General features: G+C 44.8%; 2 protein-coding genes across 6 annotated transcripts; one reads left to right on the top strand and one right to left on the bottom strand.

Annotated features, from left to right (window-relative positions):
• Nucleotides 1–683: 683 nt before the first annotated feature.
• LOC119443044 (F-box/SPRY domain-containing protein 1) lies at nucleotides 684–8,637 on the bottom strand. Of its 5 annotated transcripts, none has more exons than XM_049662556.1 (5): nucleotides 7,611–8,637; nucleotides 7,268–7,518; nucleotides 4,022–4,099; nucleotides 3,807–3,912; nucleotides 684–1,417 (listed from the first exon to the last, which is right to left on the bottom strand). In XM_049662556.1, the coding sequence occupies exons 1-2, from the start codon at nucleotides 8,313–8,315 to the stop codon at nucleotides 7,333–7,335; spliced, it is 891 nt and encodes a 296-aa protein (XP_049518513.1). In that variant the 5' UTR covers nucleotides 8,316–8,637; the 3' UTR covers nucleotides 684–1,417; nucleotides 3,807–3,912; nucleotides 4,022–4,099; nucleotides 7,268–7,332. The 5 variants fall into 5 exon arrangements, with proteins under 5 accessions (XP_049518513.1, XP_049518512.1, XP_049518514.1 ...); XM_049662555.1 differs by lacking the exons at nucleotides 3,807–3,912; nucleotides 4,022–4,099 and adding exons at nucleotides 4,432–4,498; nucleotides 5,350–5,497 and having other exon boundaries at nucleotides 7,611–8,636; XM_049662557.1 differs by lacking the exon at nucleotides 3,807–3,912.
• On the top strand, nucleotides 8,389–21,846 carry LOC119443043 (BRCA1-associated RING domain protein 1). Its single transcript, XM_037708174.2, has 13 exons — nucleotides 8,389–8,456; nucleotides 8,513–8,574; nucleotides 8,628–8,684; nucleotides 8,740–8,885; nucleotides 8,980–9,033; nucleotides 9,822–9,902; nucleotides 10,861–10,952; nucleotides 11,045–11,125; nucleotides 12,949–13,121; nucleotides 13,282–13,390; nucleotides 15,117–15,249; nucleotides 17,776–17,880; nucleotides 20,785–21,846. The coding sequence occupies exons 2-13, from the start codon at nucleotides 8,516–8,518 to the stop codon at nucleotides 21,162–21,164; spliced, it is 1,470 nt and encodes a 489-aa protein (XP_037564102.1). The 5' UTR covers nucleotides 8,389–8,456; nucleotides 8,513–8,515; the 3' UTR covers nucleotides 21,165–21,846.
• Nucleotides 21,847–21,987: the final 141 nt, after the last annotated feature.

Below are 21,987 nucleotides of genomic sequence, written 5' to 3'. Positions count from 1 at the left end.
TGACATTATATCGAGCACCTGCAAGTGCATGAGGCTAATATATCTATACTTGGTCCAAGAAAAGTATTTCAACCACCTTCAGCCAACACCACTAGAAACTGGAGAAGGCTTGCGCAATGCCTGTGTGATGTCAGCATTGCAATTGCTGCTTCGGATGGCCGGGCTCTAATGCAGCAGCAATGCCAGGGGGCACGGCTGCTAAACAGTAAGGGATGGTTAGCCAGTCAAAAAATTTATTTAGAAGGATGGGTATATTCTAATGCTTGATGTATGCCTATAACTTGTCTGTAGCTTGTAAAATTGCCTTTTTGTTGGGTCCAGCTTTTGCAATTAACTGAACCACAGTACCAACAGCTGCACACTGTGGAAGCAGAGCAAATATCAGCAGCACTGCATAATTGTCAATTTTTGTCTTAACGTTTTAAAGGCACCATGGAATGGTGGAATTGGCACATATGTGCTGTACAATTTCTGCACTGGCTGCCAAAACGGGCCTGATAATATCGAATAGAACTGAGTACAGAGCGTGATGCTGCACAACCCAGTTTCTACTGTAGTTTCATGCAAATGCAGCTTCCAAAAAATGGGATAAAAAGTGTAACATCATTATCAGAAGGTGAATGCCAAAGCCACTGTGCCAGGAGGAGTGGTGCCTCGTGGTGGGCGTTGAAATAAGTGCAACAGCTGGTGAAAACCATGTTTAATAATCTCTTTCCATACAATGCAATGACTAGACACCTCTGCTGCTGCAGGAGTTGCCTACAGCCAGAGTTGGGCGATTGAGCAAAGGAGTGCTGCACAAAGACACAGGCCACAAGTACTGAAATGCGTTAGCAGTCTTGTAACTAAGCGCCAATAGCTCTAGTCATGGTTACAGTTCTTTGAACATATAGCATACAGAAATGCAAGACAAAGCTCTGTGCACTGTGCCTGTAGCCACACAAGATTGAAGACTCAAATGTAGGTTTAATGTCCCAAAGGGACACCACAGTGGGGGGCTACAGATCAGTTTTGACCACCCGAGGTTCTTTAATGTGCACCTATATATAAGTACACGAGCACTCTTGCATTTTGTCCCCATCAGAATGTGGCTGCCGTGACGAGGAATAGAACTCCTGACCTAGTGCTCAGCAGCGCAACACTATAGCCACTGAGTAACCACAGCAGGTGAAGATCACCTTACTATGTGCCAAGTGATACGTGCCTGCCCATGTATTGGTGATCCATAGGTTGCCCAATCTAACAATGTGCTTAGCACATTCTGCTTAGCAAGCACAGGATGCTTCAGGTAGAATGGCTTTGTCAATGGCTCCACCTTTTTTAAACCTACACTGACGCAATGGCAGGTACACTGTCTTCTGGTTGACGAGGCTCTGCCCGCAGATTGGTCACCACTCTACCCATGCACAGGATGCACCTGCAACAAATTACTTTTCAGTTTGCCCTCCAAGTGCGGCATATGCATGCTTGATCTATTTTGTTGCTTCCCTAGTCAACCCTTAGCTGTACGAAACTAGCATCAGAGTGGCGCTGCAGTGCGGTTAGCTTGTCAAAATTGCAACCTCACAGCCTAAGCACGATGAAGAGTGCAGTGCAATTATAAGAGTATGTGAAGAAATGACACTGAATGCATACCTTATGTCGTTCTAAGCTGAACTGCACAAGTGTCATGAATCATTGACCTCCATATTTTCTCAAACCATAATGTTGAAAGCTGCGACACGGTCTATGCTTACTGTTCAACAATACAATTATTACCCTATGTGATTTCCATATTAGTGCATGAAGACAAATTAAGCTTTGTTATTAGTGTGCAACTTAAATTTCGCTATACTTTGTTGTTAAAGAATTTTCTTTCCAAAGAAAACTTGATATGTTTCTAGCTTTGCAACATTCACCAAAACAGCTAAGGTGAGAGTTCTCGTTGAATCAGAAGTGAAAAATAGCCTTTAGACTAGTGCAATATACAATTTTTTTTTTTTTTTTGTAGTTTGGCCCGAAGGTTAGGGTACACCTACATAGGTAAATATGTGACATGTTTTTACTTGGACATTTTCATGATTTCCTTCTTAAGAAATCCACAAAATCTGGTGATCACCAGGAAAGGGGTCATTTAGCTTTTTCTTTTACATTTGTATTTTATTTGTATTTTACACTTGCATACAGGTTATTACCTTTCTGCACAGCCCTGCACAGTCCACAGTTACACTGTTATGTGCAAATAAATAAATAAATAATATTTTATAAGGTTCAGATGAATGACCCTGGCAGGATGCACTGACTAAATGACATTAACAGTGACTATTGTTTAGCAATACTGCCCTAGTTTGACACGCTAAATTGGATTTGCACACAGGTGAACAAAACAATGTCCAGGTGACATTTGTGGGAGCTTGAGAAAAGTTTCTGCAAGTTTCTGTAGGTCACAAAGGTGCGTCGATTAAAATCTACAAGCCGCTACTAATTATTAAAGATACCCAAGACTGAGCAATGGCGCAGAACACTGCTTGGTATTTTCAAGACTTATTATAAGCAAGTGCTACAAGAAAATGGGAAAAGCAAGCGAGCTCTACTGCATAGTAGTTACAAAATGTCACTGCAGCTTTAAGTGGAATAAGGTAGTCTGAAGCTGCTGTAAGAGAGTAGTGCACGAACAAGGAGCAGGTGGGGAGGTGGGCCCCAAGTCAGGCATAAAAGCAGTCACGCTTCTTTTTGTGAGATCTCTTGGTCCCTGATGCTACTGTCAAAGTAAGTCGTGCCGAATGAGCAGCACGCTATGGTGTTGGGGGAGATTGCAGGGAGTGTCACGTAAGAGGTAATGCAGTCTTTGGCATAAGCTTGCTTAGATCTGCTAGGTGTTCACTGATGCTCCACCCCTTCCCAATTGTACTGCCGTCAGAGATGCAAGAGGTATGACCCTTCACACGAGTGCAGCTGTTGCGTGAATACGGCAACCACTAGTAAGAAATCTACCGAGTAGTAACCATAGGCTAGCTTTATTGACTGTTAATTCTTGTCTATTTGTAACTGAAGATGTGCAAACCGGCAGTGATACATTAAATCCTTTCCAAACGCAAGTCACGATGGCAACCTGGGTGGATCAGTGTGCAAAAGTGAGCTATCTGGATGCTCAAGCATATTGGGTGTTTCATATAACTTGAACAAAGCTTTAAAAGAAAAGTAGTATACCTTAGGCTATTACGACCAGTGGCAATTGTTCATAGTCACGAGTGTGAACAGTTAGCTAATTAGCTAGGCTTACCTGTGGCAATTTCATAAAGATTTGTTTTAGGGCATAAGTTTCATTAGAAAAGTTGTAGAGCATGCTCAGAAATGCTCAATGAAGTTGTTTCCATGACGTTAACATGAACATGGTTCTTTTTTTCAGCGCTTTGAAGAAAGCTCCCGAATTATGAAAAACATGTCCCGGCTTTATGTTATTACCGCCATATGATGCCCTGTAAGTTGCTCAGCGTCTAGACTACTGCATCGGCTGCTAGCCATGTCACGAACTTGTTCACATTTTCGAATGACAACACTGCCATCATGGAAAAATTTCATGACCTGTGGCTCACAAGGCCACTGGTGAGTAAACAAAGTGCAAGCCTGCTAAGAATATGTAGATCTGCTAGTCACGCCTCACAAGGCATATCTTACTTGAACCAAATGTGCATGGCCCACACTTGAATGCTTGTGATCAGACTTGTAACTCAGTGTCACTACGGCCCACCACACTCACATTTCCCACACACGAGCATTAGAGAGAACTTTGCTGATTTCACATATTAAAGCAAATACTTCTTTACCTCTTCCACACACTCTACAGGTGCTGGCTGTTGTTTTACATGATGGGTCATGACTGGTCAACGTCAGGGCTTCGCAAGGCGTGGTTGTAACATGCTGGCTTGTAACCTCGAAGTGGAACAATGTGTGAAGTGGATAAGCACTGAGCTCAGAGTGATCAATTTCAACCAGAAACACAATGCGGAGCAATGTCAATATGCAGCAAAAAATGGCTTACAATGCAATTGAACGCTTGCTTGTAACCATAAAGCCGAGCATCATCGATGCACAGGGATGAGATAGCAGTGGAATCATACTGCATTGTTTGGAGGTACAAACAGATACTTTTAGAAACACTTCATGCAGGACTAGTTTGGTTCGATATGTAGTGTACGTGACAGACTCTGGTTAATGTTCAACATGTCTGCGGTGATTGATCGCCACAAATTTACATTGAGCGAGGCATTTTCCAGTAGAAATGTGTCCAACTTCATCATGTGGATCTATAGTTGCAAATGGTCGCTGCCAATGGTGGCTATGCCAAGGGGGTCACATTGCCACCATTGTCCCCAATGTTGGCACTGTACTGTTCATGTTATACTCAATGCCGGACATTGACTTTACATAATCATCAAGTCCCATACTTACTGGTGCGATTCTGAATGGATGGTAGGCAGGGGTATGAAGCAGAAATTATTCTTGCAATGAACACTAACTGCCAAAGAACAGAATATGCAATTACAAACATTGCAAACTAATGCTGGTGATTGATATGCTACAAAGCCACATCAGGACCAACACACTGAGGATGGTTTAAAGGGACACTACAGAGAAACACTGAATCAGTTTAGACAATCAACATATTCTTGAAGAACTCTAGTGCTGTTTTTTAGCGGTAATGGGTTGATTACTAGAAGAGAAAATGATAGTTTTTTAAGCATTTTGGCCACTGCGGTTCAGTAGAAGTTCTTGAAACTTCCTAAGCTCAGTCTTTGGCCCTTTTAGAATACAATGCAATTCATTTTTACGGATAAAAATTTAACCAGGCTCAAGGAGACAGCGTCAAAATCCATGGCGGCACAGCTAGCTGGTACAGGAACTTTAAGGCATTTTTGCCAGCAGTCTCATTTTTGCATCTTTTCTGGCTTACCAAACATCTTTTTGGGGTAAGAGTGCCAGTTTTCATATTGTGGAATAATGTTTCTCTTTAGTGTCCCTTTAAGCAATGTGACAAATGAGGATAAGCAAGCGGACAAACACAAGCGCTAGCACTTGTGTGTTCAATTGCTTGATCCCATCCATCATTGTGCTCAAACCATCCTAAGCATGCTTTACCAACAAGGTCAAACCTCAATGCCCACCAGGATCGAGTTTCGGTGCATGCACTTGATGGCACAGAATGACTGCTGTAAAATGCATGCTTCTTGCTTTTCATGCTTCATTACGGAAAGGTACAGTTGTACTGCCAAGGGTAAATTACTTCCATGGCCCCAATGAAAAAACCACATTAGCACAGGTGATGACATTTAAGTAGTGCATGCTTGCCCAATTGGCCAGTCAACTAACCTTGAATACCACAGCTGTACCTTTTCACTTTAAGTGGTAGGTTTCTTCAATTTGGCAGCACTTTGTGCACTAGTTCAGGGAGCGCAGCACTTTGATCTCGGTCTGATAGTGCAGCACACGCAGCCTGCACCACGAGTTCACGGTTCTCCTGCAATTGATACTATGTAAGTGCAAGCACTGTCGCGTAAGCTTTTGGCAGCAGAGATAACATGATGCAGCGTTAACTGCTTTGTGTTGTGTGGGCATTAATCTCTCCCACTTTGGTTACAACAGTCATTGTAGCTGATAACGAACTGACAAAATCTTCAGGTCTGGATAGTGTCAGGACATGTTGGTAATGGCTTTAATCGCGCTAAATTACTTGCAATCAAACAGCTTTCTCTTGAACCACTTCTTGAAAAAATTTCTTCCATAGCCACCACTGGTGCCGCAGCGTAGTGCTACACTAGAGATCATTCAGATACTGAAAAGAAAAAAAATTACACGATCCCAAATCAGTTTAAGTGAACCTTTCTTCAGAGTTATTGGGACCATAGTGCTTAGGTGATGTGGACATGGAAGAATGACAAGGACGGGCGCTTGTTCATGTCATTCTTCCTTGTCTAAGTCACCTATTATAAGCACTATGGTCCCAATAACTGTATCAAACCAACTAGCCCAAATGTCTGTAATCCTAACTTTCCTTGGAAATTGCAAAGAATACTGTTCTTATTTAGTGACCATTAGAAAGTATAGATCACACAAGAAAGACTGACACATTTTCACCAGGAAACATTTCGCTCAATGTAAACTTGTGCATGCATTACACATCAAACGAAACTCGTCTTTCACAAAAATGTTTCTTAAAATACTTTTTAACACCTGTATATGACAATCATTTTCTGCTGCTGTCTCATCACTGCATAACACCAACACACAGATTCGCATTGACAAGCAAGCATTCACTTGTGTTCCTAGCCCTTTCTTGCTGTGTACCGACGCTGCTGTGCTTTGAATTTCTGGGCAAAATGTTCACCACTCTCCTTGATGCTCTGCTTTGCATTTGCAAGCCAGCATGTGCTCACAATCTAAACCATGCTTCACTGCATATTGAATATGCTTCTGTTCTGCCGTATGTTACCTCCAAGCTTGCTTCCACCAAATTTTGTTTGTGGGCACTAGGTGTATTATATAATGCCCTTGGTTGCCCTGGGCCAACGCGGTTTGCACTATCCCCAAGAGTGGCCGATTATGCAAGACAGCAGTCGAAAAGTGAGGTGAAGAGGCAAAGAAAGCTTTGTTTCAAAAGTGGTGCAGTGTTGATGTGAGCCAACCAGCTTACCACCACTACAACATAGGCAATGGGGATAGCATGAGTTTTAACCCTTTGTGACCAAGCGTGCAAAAGCAACCATCATCATTCAGCAGCAGCCAGCATGCGCAAAGTAAGAAGCAAAGAAACGTTTGCTTAATACCCTTTGCATTCTTACACGAGTATTTGTTGAAAAGGCTAGCAGCCAATGACAGAGCTTATAAATGGCTGCACTTTTCTCCTAGATTTGCCAAGGCCACAAGGCACACAGGTGGCACGCTGCACTTGTGTGGCACCACACAACATCCCCCCAAGAATTGATTCAGAATGTGCAGCCAAATGTACGACCGGTAAGCTACATTTCCCTCTTACTGGTTAAGGATGCCAGCGGGATCTTGCCAAACCACCCCACCTTTGCTCACAGAAAAGCACAGGAAAACATGATGATCGCCTGTCGTACAACTTTTGTGAGCAGGGAGCATGAATTTTTTTCTAGTGTTTTCACAAGTTCAGGTCATACATTGGTACTCGATTCCTTTGAAGACTGATACTAGCTACTGCATGCCTGTCCACAATGCCACACAAATTCTTAAAAATGTATACCACCACATTTAACTGCTATCTCACCCTTGCTCCAGCAGGTGAGGTATGCTTGTAGATGTCAGCTCGCGACAGATCCCTGGGGGACAGCGTCAGCCGTCCAGCGGTTGGCCCAAATACACCATAGAGACCTCGGTGTTACCGTAGACAGCAGAGATGGCGGGGTAGAGCGTCTTGTCAGGCAGACCTCTGAAAGCCACTCCAAGGAACTGGTAGTTGCGTTCAAACGCAAGCGTATTGTCTTCGCAATCTAGGATCACTCGCAGTCGTTCGCCCACCTAGAGAAGAGATGCGTGCGCGTCAGGTGCTGGCAAGAGCAGCACGCGATACGCACTGTCGGAATGCCATGGACGTTGGACGGCACATATACCTGGTACTTGGGTGCATTGTTGAGCAACGGGTAGTTGCCCTGGCTGTCGCCATTGTGCAGCAGGTGGTTGTCAACCAGGTTCCAGCCCCAGGAGTGCGCATTGGAGCCGAGCAAGGCCACGTAGCCGGGACACTGGAGGGGTGCCTCCCGTGTCGCGATGCCAACTACAGCGACAGTGCCCAGCGGCCCTTCCCACCAGACCTCCCAGCAGTGGCGGCCCTCGGCAAAACCACGCTTGCCTTTGGCGGCGTCCGTACTCTGCGCCACCGGGTTTCGGTGCAGTGTGAAACCGTTCGGCTTGATGTAGATATTGCGCGAGCACTCGCGCGGGTCCCACGCGTGGTAGAAGGCGCGTAACTTCGCCTTGCTGCTGGGTACGCTCCACAACAGGTCAGACTTGAGTGCCGCGTCGGCCAGCTTGCGCGCGCAGTGTAGCCTCCACACGTCATTGTTCTCGTCGCTGAGCAGCGCGTGCCAGTACTTGCACACCAGTGTGCAATTGCGAGCCGTAGTCAGATCCAGGTAACTGAAAATGTGCTCCATCACGTTTGACGGCAAGTGCGGCCACTTGCCGCCGCCGCCAACAGCAGCAGCCATGACGCCAACACCAAACCGCCCGTCACCCGGCAGTAGCGCCCCGCATGCGTTTACACAAACCGCGGGGACAAACGTCTCGAGTCTTCTGGCGTACCCATGTTCACACATTTTTAAAATGCAATAATAGTAATAATAAAAGAAAAATACCACAGAGGTGTGAAAAAAGACCTCCGCACTACAGAAGAATCCCCCGTCGAAATAGCGAAGGTTCCGATTGCGCGCCAAAAACTCAAACAGCTGATAGAGACGGTGAGTTCGAGGAGCTGTCAACTATCCATACCTTAACAGGCGAAACAAATACACAGGAGATGGAAGAAACGAGACGTGCGCTGGAGGAGCTGTTCTCTCTTCTCAAGTGTGTACAGTGGTAAGCGGATGGCAGCATTTGCGTCTATCTTGTCTTACCGCGCGTCCTTGCAGCGAGGACCTGCTTCAAGAGCCGCACATTGTTGGCCTGTGCGGCCACACAGTATGCAGGTGAGTTCTCAATCACCGCACTAGTGTGGCTTGATGCTGATGGTGCTCAACACAGGCGCTGCATCGGTCGCCGTGATGCGTGTGGTATCTGTGGCTCCCCGACAACACAACGCGAGCTCAAGCCGGACCCGCAGATTAGCGGCGTGCTCACTTGCGCCGCGAAGCTCGAACAGCTCCTCTCAAACTCAAAATTCAGCGGTGGTATGCCGGTCGTTTTGTTATTTCTCTCCATTAATATTTCATGTTGATGTCGCACACTTGTAGAAATGATAATTTAAGTTGCGCTTAACTGCAGAAACAGCACCGGGTGGGGATGGCTGCTTGCAAGATGCTGCCCATGCCAGTGATGGTAAGTATTGTTTAGTTTTTACAGGACAAGTTTGTGAAGAAGGGCTTGACATTGTGCCTCTTGGTGGGAGATTTAAGGAGCTAAATGTGCGAAACGATGGTCAGGGCGAGAAACATACATGTGCATGCAAACTGATGTGGTTTTCCCAAAAGTGGGAACCCTAAATTCATCAGGTCAAGAGATGTCAGCCTGCAAGCGAGCTTGCCAAATATGTTTTTGCCTTGTGTTGTCAATTTGCGCTGCTGGCCTCATTACAGCCAGCCTTCATTACATATATAGTATTTATTGCCTCCTCACAATTTTTAATTAAATTACTCAGAGCCACACTGTACTTCAGAATTAAAAAAAAAAAAAAGTTTGTGCAGGCAACAGTTAGCAAACATCAGCAAGGAAATACAGGCAATTTTTATGACTGAACTTCACAATTTAACACGCTGAATGCAAAGTTGATGTCAAAAAATGTATGCTCAATTTAATTTCTCAATTTCTCAAAGCACTCATCTACAAAACAAACAACCTTTTACTGACGGCCTCATTCACTCTGAGGGGGGGCACCGGGCGCGTATCCCCCGCGAAATTTATGTGAGCCATGTAGGGACATTTGGCATAAAATGGCTTGCGACGACACCCGCCTGTACCCCCCCCCCCCCCAAAAAAAAAATAAATAAAAAATAAAAAAAAAATGTCCTGGTTATACTTCACTGGCAAACATACAAGAGTTTATGTACAGCTTGTGTCCCTATCCATTGCCAACATGTGCACTTGTCCAATTGCCTACCACTATGCAGTTGGCACTGACAGAGGTGCCAAAGATGCTGGGCAACCTGGTTCACCTGCTGCAAGGGGCACACCTGCTAAAGGTGTCCAAGGTAAGGCTCGACTTCAGGGGAATATTTTGTTGGGAAGTGGACTTTCTGCTTCTGCTGCAGCGATGTTGTAAGCTAGACTGTATAGCTGTGTTTGTAGTTAATTGGCAACATTAATTGTTTAACATAGAGAAAGTCAAAGGCCTAGAGTACAACTGATGCGGCTAATAAAGTGAATAAAATTACTTGTAACCACGCTCATCAAAGACTGAATGGAATTGTTTGAGCAATCTTGCAGTGTGCACCTGAAACGGAGCAAACTGTACTGGCATCAGTGAACATGAGGGTAAGCCATGCCTGGCAACATACTTTGATTCTTTTTATTGCTTTCTCTTATCCACACCAGAAAGCATTGCCAGGGTTAAGACAGTGGAGAGAAGTTCCTTGTTGCACTGGTGTATGCCATTGGTCTAGATGAAGCAACAGCAGAAATTGCATGCAACGCCAAGCAAAAGTGGGGACATTCTGCTTTACGTTGGATCCATTCAATTGTACCTGAATGGCTCATTTAGCCAAGTGATTTGAACAGCTTTTACTAGCCAAGAATGTGTTTTTAGGATGAACACGAGTGAGTGACAGTGAGTGTGAATGTATGAGTGGAGAATAGGAACATGACTGAGTACTTGCAAGTTTAGCTTAATGCGAATGAATGCATGGCCAGAAAAAAAATACTGTTGATTGAGTGCCCACTTATGCTATCTCTGGTTGCTAATAGTATGCAACAGTAGACTTGAGTGGGTAGCAGTAGAAAAATTGATTTTCCTCACTGCTTGGCTCTACAGTGTGGAATTGGAAATTTCTACGCGGAACTTTGCTCCACACCTTTTATATTTCAGAATGCACATGTTGGCTGTGAAGGACTCTAGCTGTTTTCATGTGTCTTTTGCTCAGAAAACTTTAGCTGTAAACGGTGTGAAGCAGTTGCACAAATGAAGTGATGCGAATTGGCATGTGTGTGCAGAGAGAAGCAGCAGCATGGGAGTCAACACCAGGAAGGTTGCAGAGAGGCGGAACCGTTTAGGGGAGACACCCCTGCAAGTGGCAGCTATCAAGGTGTGCTTCATTGACCCAATCAATGGCAGATGGTTTTCTTGGTTTACTGAGAGGCTCTTTCACAAGTAGCCACTGCCATTGGCCTTATGCAGGGTGATGCAGCCCGTGTAAAGGCCCTGCTCAGTGGAGGTGCCAATCCCAATGTTCGTGACAACGCTGGCTGGACACCTCTAGTGAGTGAAAGGCAATGCATGTTCTCATGTAAATGCACACAATTTGGCAGCCTGTGTTTTGTTGCTTTTACCCGCCCCATTGCTTGTGCCTGCCTGATAATGGGTCCAGTTTGCACTTTTTCTTTGAAGAACACAAAAGTAATAAAAGAACTATTTGGTCTCCATGGCAATTGTGCGCTAGAATTGTGCACAATACAGTAGAAGCTTGTTAATAGGATTCCATTTCGTACGATTTCCCGGCACCAATGTTCGCAATCGAGAGCACAAAAAATGACCGAATTCAGTTATGCTTTTACTGGTATAATACATTCTCGGAAAACATTATCTTTCGGCATCAAAGGTCAGTACATCGCCAAACTGTGATTGTATAATATGTTTTCCAGCCGCTAGATCCTATGTAAACAACAAAACGCACGAGGTGAGCGCAATCAAAAGCAGTAGTCACGTGAAAATGGCACCACACATTCAATTTTCTATTCCAGTAACGCCAAATCTCCTCGTGGGTTGCAGTAGGGCTGCAGTAGGGTCGCAGCTATCACCGCCGTCCCTACTGCGATAAGCATCGTCACCCACCTGTTTCACAGCACATGTGGTGCAGTGCTGCTGGAAGTGTACTGTATGCTTTTAACAGGCAATAACCCAAGCACGCTGCCATTGTCTGCTGCAAGTGGCACAAAGTGAGCGTCACGGTTTGCTTTGGTGGTAATGTATTCCACCGTTACCCGCCAGCTCAATTCCGTTTTGATTTACCGTCGCCGTCTTGAAACACTACCAAAATGCCCAGCCTTAAGGGGCCTGTAAACAACCTCTGATATTTTTCTACACATTTCAAACAGATGCACACATCGTGTAGAAAATGCTGTGACCATAATCTCTGGCGAATGACAGTAGCGCTACGTGCTGCTAGAATGCCTCAGATTCCAAAAAGACTCTCCTCTCCTGGCCTTTCCAGTGCCTCCTTGTGAACAGGGTGTTCCAAGTGACATCACCAGGGGGTAAAAGCTGTCAATTGGTCAATCGTCAAGGAACGACGGCACCAACATGACAGGAGCCGACTGTGTGTTCTGAGAATGGAGGGGGCTTGCCCATTGTGCACCACTAGACCTTTTATGAAGTTTCCATTCAGTCAGCTTCAGGCTGAGGGCAATTAGGGGTGGACAACAGAGGAGCCTTTCTGCTGATGTGTTGATGGGAGCTGCAGCTTTTGCTGCACTGCATAGAGTTGGTGAGCGTATATGGCAAGGAGGAGAGAGTGCGAATTGGGTGGGTAGCAAAGCAAAGCGAGAGACGGCGATGGCGCCATTTTTGTTCATCAAACACCTGTAACTTTGCTATTACTGCACCATTTCAAAATATTCTTGCAGCTATATGTTCATAGACTAATACACTTCAGCAACTATGTAACTTGTAACAAATTTTTTAGTGCAGGGTGGTTTAGGGGCCCTTTAAGAAGCTGCCTCGCCCAGGCCTAATTCGAAGAGCGCAAATATATGCTTGCTGAAACCACAATAACTACAACAGACATCTGGGGACGCTCAGGCCCGACCTGCTTGGTGCACATTGGCATTTCATGTTGCAAAAATGGGGGCAATGTTTCGCATTGCGTAGATGTCAACTACAATTGTGTCTGTGGCATTGGCAGTGAGTGCCACTGATCAAAAGTGTTGCCGCATGCTGCATTATTAGCACACAAGAAATTGCATGAGTGCTGCTTTTGAATTTGAAGGAACACAAAAATGGGGTTCACAAAGTCTCAACAGAAATTGTGCATTCACAGTGTTGTGCTGTAGCTGGTCATTGAATGTGCCCTGTGTCATATCCAGCACGAGGCTTCCAGCCAAGGCGCCGTGGAAGTGGTGCGTCTGTTGCTTGCAGCCGGTGCATGTGTCAACGCAGCCGGTCCAGATGGTGTCACACCACTGCATGATGCTGTGCTCAGTAATGTGCCCGATGTGGTGCTGCAACTGTGCAGTGCAGGAGCTGACATAGATGCCAGGTATGTACCCACACCAAAACACGTACAGAGCCACTCAGTGCAGCATGCAAAAAGGGACAAGTGCCCATTCATGGTGCTGCTTTCTATATGCAATTTTGGTGATAGCAGTCATGGTAACAGTGCTCTTCTTAAGGAAGTCTTCGGGGCATATGTAATGCAGGACCAATGATGGCCGAACCCCTGTGTCACTTGCCCAAAGTGAACTGATGCGGGCTGCCCTGCGGTCACCTGCTGCCCCTCGGGCACACCAGCCATCTGGATCGCCTCGGGTGTGTGACCAGTGTGTGCAGAAAGCACTCACTACTGCATGCACTTCTGTGCGGATAGGCAGCATCCAGCACGCAACATATTGCTGCATTATGAATGCAGAGACAATAGACCGAGACTGCAGAGGCAGAGACCGAGACAATATGAATGTTCACATGCGGGCCTTCCATAAGCACCTTTTTAACTGGTTGGTTGCAGGGAATGCTTCTAAAAAATACTGCACACCGAAATACAGGTAGCTAAGAGGACCCACAAGTGATTGTAACGGAAACAAATGTTTGCCTTCATTCTGTAAATGGACCCACAGCAATGGCTTAGTGGATATGGCGTCGCGCTGCTGAGCACAAGGTTGTGGGTTCAATTACTGCCTGTGGCAGCCACATTCCCATGGAGGCAGAAATACAAAAACACCTTTGTACTGTACTATGGCGGACATTAATGAACTCCACGTGGTTGAATTTAATCCGGAGCACTCCACTACACTGTTCATCGTAACTCATTATGCAGCTTTGCCATGTTAACCCCCACAATTTACTTAACTAATCTTGTAAACAATGCAATCTTGCTGCAGTGAAACACGACTTCCTAACTATACCATACCTAGCCAGCCTAGAAAAAAATATGAAGGTTCACTGTAGTTGAACCTTGGTGCCATTGTTAACTGTGGGAGCTGTTTCTTCACCTGGCTTTAAGCTATGCATATCACATCTGCTCAACAAATCAGAACGACAAGCCACAGTAGCTAGCTGCAAAAACAAGACATTTAAAAAGTGGAGTGGTGGAATAACTGTCACTGAGGTTCTGCTTTGGTAGCCCTTTATTTTTTTTAATTAACTATTTACATTATCAAGTTGGTCTGGCATCAATTTTGCTGGGCTATTCTAGCATCTGTGACATACATTTTACAATGCTGCTGTGCACCTCTGTAGGTCATCCAAATTTGAACAGGTGCTTGCCGCAAACCTTTATCTGAAAAGCAGGTTTCCTTGCTTCTGAAATTTGTTCAAAGCGCAGTTTCTCACTTCCACCCTTCTGCCCACCTAAGTGGTGACATGTATGTAATTTATAGTGTTAAAACAGTGTGTAATCTCTCTAGTCTTCTGGCTTTTGGTACATTTCTTTTGCTTAATTTTGTTCTCAGGGTGTTCTTTTCAAATAGTGTCCTGTTCAACTTCTTGTAGCCTGTTCTGAAGCAAGAGAAAGCCATATTCTAACTACACATGTAGTGAGTAACAAAAACATCAGTGTGTCACCATTTCTCACACAGATAACAGTACACACAGTTTCCAACAAGGCCAACCACTCCAAGGAAACTGGATGGCTGCATGCATTCAGATGCACAAATTGCAGCTGTAGTATTTAATACGAGCCTGCCATAAGACTACCATAAGATACAATGACGATTTACCTTTCATGCGAAAAGATGTAGTTAGAAAATGAGAAAATATAAAGGCATTCTTCCTCACTACACACCTGTTTCAGTTTCTTGTAAGAAGGCTACAAATTTCACCATGGGATAGCAAATATAGTATGAAACTGATATTGGATGTTAGTTTCATATGCAAGTACTCTCAAGTCTAATTCAAACGTTTTTTCTCTCTGAGCAAAAACATGCTCTCTGAAACTTGGGAAGTTTTTTTTCTAAAGTGATTCTGTTGAGAATAGGGGTAAGATGGACATCAACCACAGTTGAAGAGAAAGGTAAGAACTTGTGCTTGCCTTTCCCAGCCGCCTCAGCAGACAAAGGAGCCTGGTGCTGTGGTGCTGCTGGCTTCCGGCTTGGACGAGACTCAGTGCCAGGCACTGGCCCAATGTGCACGGTTGCTGGGAGGCAGCTGCACGGCGGCCTTCTCCCGTGATGGTCAGTGGCACGACTGGCACTTCGAACTTTTCGAGCCTCAGGCATAACAGTACTTCGTTTGTGCTCACGTTGTCACTGCAGTGCTGCTTGCGCTTGTTTCTGCAGTCATTACTTGACCTTCTGCAATCTTATTTGGGCTGCATGCCATACACCTTGATGAATGAGTAGGTATATCTTAATACAATTGAATGCCTCTACAACGAAATGACCTGTATAACGAGATTCGTTATGTTCTGGCCAAATTCCTATCTTTCATATGTATTGCCGATGCCTATACAACGAAGACACTACAATGAATTTGCCTGTACAATGAATGAATTTAGGCATCCCGGACAGCTGATTTGTTGCCTTACAACGAACGCCATGTAGTGATGCTGCTATTGCCCTCTTCAGACTCCACTGAGCTGGGCTCTGCACTAAAGCGCTAACGGCAGTGCAAGCGACGGACTTGACGATCCATGCCGATGTCAGTAAGCTTTACAATCCAGCTTTACTCGCCTGGCAAAGATGTGGAGATTTGTCAAAATTAGAGCTATACGATAGGTGCAAAGAAAACTTAACCAGGTAAACATTATTGCGAGCCTATACTTACCTCTCAGTGCAGAGAATGGTCTATGAGATTTACACACTTCCCTTTTTCAAAAACCAGTTTTTGAGTGCTTACAAAATGCTGCCATCTATGTAGCAGAATGCGAAGACTGGAATAAATGCGGCCTTTGAACACTAAAGAAGTGCTGCCATCCATGTAGTGTTTTACACAAAGAGCGCAATAAACGCGCGTTTCAAGCACTGACACTGTGCAGCAAAAGAGTAACCATACTTTTTTCTCATGACTGAGGCTATATGGCTTTCTCTTGACTATAGTATTGTTGCGTAATGGGAAAGGTGCGTCAATGGCTATTGGGGCTTCTGGATATGGGTCGATGCACAATATCTCTGAAAACTTCAAAGGTACATTCTCTACAAGAGACAGTTTACGATCAGTATTTCGGGCGATATGAAGTTGACATCCTCTTCCTATGGTGACCAAATTAATCCAGAGGATATTAATCTTCATGCGCGTTTCATATCAGGCCTTATAAGATAACATCAAAATTGACTTTGGGCACCACCAACGCTTCAACCTTTAATTTTGCACCTTCAAACTCAAGATAAGCTGATGTCCATCTATTATATTCTCGGCAAAAATCATCGTAGCCGCAGACACAGGTGGTCTTCCCACGCATAATGTTGTCAGCATCAACTAGGCTCGCATTGAATAAACTTACAGAAGCACCAGTATCAATTAAAACTGATAAAGTGCGGCCATCCACTAGCATCTGGACACTCCTTATCAGGTGCACGGTATTCCGGACATGTATACTTCAGTGCTAGCAGTAATTCGCCCATAGTGGTAAGAGACCTCACTTGAATCGGTCTTTGATAATAGCTAGACATACCAAGTATAACAAGAGCGATGACTTAAGAATCTGCCAATATCGGGTCAGCAGTACGAAGCAACTGTCACTTTTCAAAAACGTACTCTTTGTTATTAGTGCTTCTCTGCCTGTAGACAATAGCACTATTCCAGAGCTCTACAGGATTCATCTGAAAAACACTCAAGAAGCTTTTCCTTCATTCAGTCCAAGCAGTATTTACAAGTTGAATCACTTCTGTGCATTCCCACAGCGGAAAGGTCTCATATTATGTACGTGGCCTTTATTGGTTGTCCATCGGTTTTTGTTACAGGCATATTCATAGTAATCCAACCAAAAAGCTATGCCCGCGGGAGTGCCATCAAACAAGTCTGGTCTCACAAAAAGGTCTTTGCGCTTTCCTTTCATATTTGCAGCTGAAATAACGAGTCCTAAGAGCTGATGCTGCTGTGCTATATATATATAATCTGCATTTCTTGTAATGTACTAATGACACATCCTGTGTTAGATTCAGTGAAATTTGCTGGCGTCCACATTTCATGTGCCAGTGGGGCTCTTCCTAACCAAGGCACCAAATCATCAAGATTCATGCTGACAGTCAAATACCTTGAGTGATGAGGTCATCTACAGTAGCTCTAGCTATATGGTAAATCGTCTCCAGAAGACTCGGGGTGGTAGTGTCTTCTGGCAGCCCGACGTATCTCTCACCATCTGGTTGGAAACCCACAACGAAGGGTTGCCCCTCACAGTGCATGATTCCAAACTTGATCTTCATTTGCAGGTTCCAGACCTCGACTGCGCCAATGTAATATTTCTTTGTAGACATAATGACTCTATCGGTTTATTGCTGCATTCTTCTTCTTCTTTCCTGCTTTCTGGCCACTGGTGATGTGGATCGCTACAATATTGTTAAAACTTGTACTGTTATAAGTGGGTTTGACTGTATCGTGTTGACAGGCTAGGCTTGTCCAAAGTGCTTAAGAGGTTAAGGCCATTGGTCTGATGAACAGCAGTGTGCCTTCCAGCAGTGTGCTTGGTTTGCCACCTGAGCATGGAAAATGAAGGTCTTCAACATGCTAATGGAAACTGGCTAGCCTGTCTTCTCTTGCAGTGAGCCACCTGGTGGTGAGCTGTGACAAACAGGGCAACTGCTGCCAGCGGACACTGAAAGTGCTCAGCGCTATGGCTGCTGGAACATGGATTGTCAACTTTTCTTGTAAGTCAAGTTTTTCACCTGTGTTGTGAACTGCAAATTATAAGTTTCGATAACTGCTTGGCTAAAACTGCTGGCTTGTGGTAGGCTAAAATGGTACAGCAAAGTCTCAATGATGCACCGTAAGGGACGTCCGCATTATTACAGTAGACTTCCATCAATTCGACTCCAGCTAATTCGATTTTTTGCTTAATTTCATCCTAACCGAAGATCCTGGTCAGCGCCCATGCATTTCTGTGCCAAAACTTTCATTATTTTGATCCTAAAATTGGCCTTCGCCGGTTAATTCAAACTTGACCAGTCAGCACCAGTAGCGCACCCAGGATCTCTGCCAGGGGGGGGGGGGGGGGGGGGTTGGCAGTTTGCCAATACCATCTAAACAGCACTAATTTCGATTATTTCACGGGAAATTGTCAAAAAATGCGCTCTTTGCGAGTGTGCAGTCGATTGCGCGTCTTACATCTTAGTTGCAGCACTCAAATGCGTGAGGAAAGAAAGGGGGTTAGACAAAAGGGGGGGTTAAGTCGGCCTCAGGGGGGGGGGGGGTTGCAACCCCCGAATCCCCCCCCCCGTCGGTGCGCCACTGGTCAGCACGCATGCGCCTGAGCCCCCTGGTAACTCCAATTGCGACCCCTTTAGTGGCAACATTTCTCTCAGTGGAGCTTGGGGGACGGTGAATGCATTGAACACATGTCATCTCCCATCGAAAACGCATATTTTCGACTAGCCCCAGGACGACGTTCAAGTAATAACTATGGCTCACAACGTCCGATTACCGTATTTACTAGGAGTACTCGAAAATTCGAGTACCATCGAATATATTTTTAATATTCGATTCGAGAACTATTTGAAAAAATTTCAATTATTCAGTTGGATACGAATATTCGAAACAAATCGAATATATTGCTGGCTGTGGGGCAGCAAACACGGTTCTTGGTGTTTATGTCTATGTAATCTAAGAATAGGTGTCTTATTTTACGATGAATTTTGAAATGGTTTCCTGCTGCTGGCGAAATTCCCCCTGTAAAACGTGCTCAGCCACTGGACGTCTAAACTTTGCGGAAAAGCCAGCCTCTCAGTAGCAAGGGGCACGGGTTTGCGGTCAGCGAGCGTGCACAGAGCGCAACGAAAGGAGATGGGGTGGCTGCGCAAAGGAATCCAACTGCAAAAGAATGTAATCTCCGGGTGTCTAGGTCGAATGACCTGCTGCTCAGCAACGATGCCCGTCCAGCCGGCCTAACCATGCAAATATGCCAGCTCCCCGCCGCATGCCTGTTACAATATTTCAGGATAGAGCGATGGCCTATCGGCTACTGCAATACGCGGCAGAGCGAAACCCGGAACTTGTAGTACTCGCAGGCGGTGGGCATTACAACAATACCTGGGCGCATCGTGGTATGCTAAAAGGTGCTAGTGTAAAAGGGTACAGATGTATTACACATGCTTACCTGGAGTTATAAGCACATTTTAATGCGTTAGCAATAGGAGCATCAAAGTGGAAAAAATTGTATGTGTGTAAAGTGTGGGAAGCCGGTCACATGGTAAGGTAGAGAGGGGATGGGAGAGCTTAGAATAGTGCGTGCGTGCGTGTGTGGTGCAAATGATGGTGGTCTGCTCCGAACCACCTTCAGTTGCACTTCACTGCTCGAGGAGGCAGGACATGTGTCGAGTGAGCTCCTGAACAACGCTTTGCAGTGTAGTGAACACAGTTTAAATCATGCATCCAGGACCTCAAAAAGGCGTGACGTAATGCTAACACATTTCTCTTGCATTTACCGGTAAATTGCAACCGAATTTTTTTAATGGAATTGAAGGTGTCCTCTCCCTTCTTCCCGTATTATAATGCAGTATACCTTGCATTATATTGGTGGTTGTGCTATATTTTTGCATATGCACTACCTCGACAACAGTGAGTCAGTCAGATGTCTCACACTGAAGTAAAACAGCAGAATCGGCTTGCATGTGGCACAGAACATAGGAAAAAAGAAAAAGACAATGTTCTTGAAGTTCTTTTCTAAGCAACAGTCATTTCATGTTAAATTTGACCCGCTGGATAATTTAGTCAATCTTGTCGGTCCCGTCAGAATCGAATTAACGGAAGTCGAGTGTATTCCTTTGTTGTCTCTAAAAGCAGTTAAATAGGAAACAAACTCAAGCTCTCTTGCTCCAAACTCTATAATGGAATACTAAGTTGTAGTAGCAAGTTATGCTTCTGTAATAGTAAAATGAGCACTGTTACCATAAGAAGGAGGGTCAAACGAAAGGCAGGTGGGGCTACAACGCTAAGTTCCCACACCAGCTTGATGTGACACAGCAGACTTTGACGGCATCTACTCTGGTCAAGTTAATTCTTAATTAAAAGGAGACATACATTGCATTTAAGGGAACCAGAAACTCAACCTAGAGAGTTTAGAAAACTGCTCCTGTGCCAAAATGTCACAAAATAACAAGAAAATGTTTTTAATCCACGACATCATGCTGATACACTCGTGCTGATGTTTCAGAGCAAAATTTGAAGAAAGTCAGGCCTTTATTTTCTCCAGTAATAAACCTTCTCCCACCAAATGAATGTGGATAAGGCTCTGAAAAATAGTCTGCAAGTCTAAACTGATTTAGTGCATGTGCGTAAGGCCCCTGGGTTTAATGTTGGGAGGCTTTTAGAATTGCATTAAAATAGGAGAGGGGAATTACTAGTAGGTGCCCCAAACTGGTTTTGTTAGTGGTGTAGTGAGGGGGATGATTGAGAGGCCGATTCAGGGGACAAGTTATTAGGAAGGGTGTCCCACGGTGGAATGACAAAGACCCAAGGAATTGGTTATTTTGCTGCATTCTGCAAGTAATGCCATGTGTTCCTCACCAGCAAGTACTGTTACGCAGCACAGGTATCAATGTGAATTTGTGGTGCAGGGGTCGAGGATTGTCTACAGCACGGCCTCCGCATAGATGAGGCTTCACACGAAGCCCAAGGGGTGCGGCAACACCCGAACAGCAAAGCTCCACAGCGTGCGCGCCTCAGCGGCGGTGGCACCCTGTTCTCCGGCTACAGCGTTGTCCTGCAGGGCCCCTTTTCACGAGGACCCTCACGGGACGAGTTGGCCACGCTTCTCACGCTAGCCGGTGCTCGCCTGCTCAGCAGAGTGCCCCCCAGTGGTGACCACAACCAGGCTGTGCTTGTGGTCACCGATTCACCCGCCACAAGCCGCACCCATGCAGCCACCTATGTTGAACCTGCATGGCTGTTGGACTGCATTTCACGCTTTGAGATCACCCTGCCTTCATCATCATAGCAACTCCATGGCATGCAACAGCGGCTCACGAATATTTCTGAATAAATATTTGGGTGACTGTTAGCCACCCCTCTATCACCATGTGCCCATTTGTAAGAGTGGTTCAATTTTAGCTTTATATAACGTCAAGCCATACTTAAATGACAGGTGCTCTACCAGTTAAAAATAAAGGTTAATACTGCCATATTACAGAGCACCACAGTTACCAAAGCATTCTGCAGAAGTCTCGAATAAGATGTAAAGAAAAACTTGGAAGCATGCACAGTTCAAAAGTACTGTGCATCATTCCATGTGTGTAAACCTTTTGCTGCAGTCAGCTTATGCTACATTGACTTGTACTGTAATTGCAACATTTTTAGCCTTTGACAGTGTTCTGCAAAAAAAAGCTTAATTCCCTTGCATGCAAGAATTGTACGCCACAGTTTGCAGACTCCTGCTTTCCATCTTTCAGACTGTTTCCATTTAGTCACTTACTTGGCGGAAAGATGCGATTTTCTGATGAGCATGCTTGAATGTTACATACATCTTGCAATTGAGGGAAAGTGATTTTGCAACCACAGGAAAATGTTACGATATACAATACATGTCACCAGAATGTCTGGAACATACCTACTCCTCATGACAGCTATGCTAAACGTTCAGTATCACATATATCTTTCCAGCATTGCTCAATAGTTTTGTAAATAACTCTGCAGATGTGTCACATTTGTCCAGAAAAGCACTGCAAGATTACTTTCTGCTAACTATGTTGTATTTACATGTTAAGTTTAGCTGTGTTCCTTTGTATTTGTGTGGAAAGCAGTTATGGTTGTAAAAAATGCTT

This window comes from Dermacentor silvarum, chromosome 2, assembly GCF_013339745.2.
Source record: "Dermacentor silvarum isolate Dsil-2018 chromosome 2, BIME_Dsil_1.4, whole genome shotgun sequence".
Taxonomy (NCBI): Eukaryota; Metazoa; Arthropoda; class Arachnida; order Ixodida; family Ixodidae; genus Dermacentor; species Dermacentor silvarum.
The sequence above is the reverse complement of the archived record's forward strand: the minus strand, read 5'-3'. Positions and strand labels throughout refer to the sequence as shown.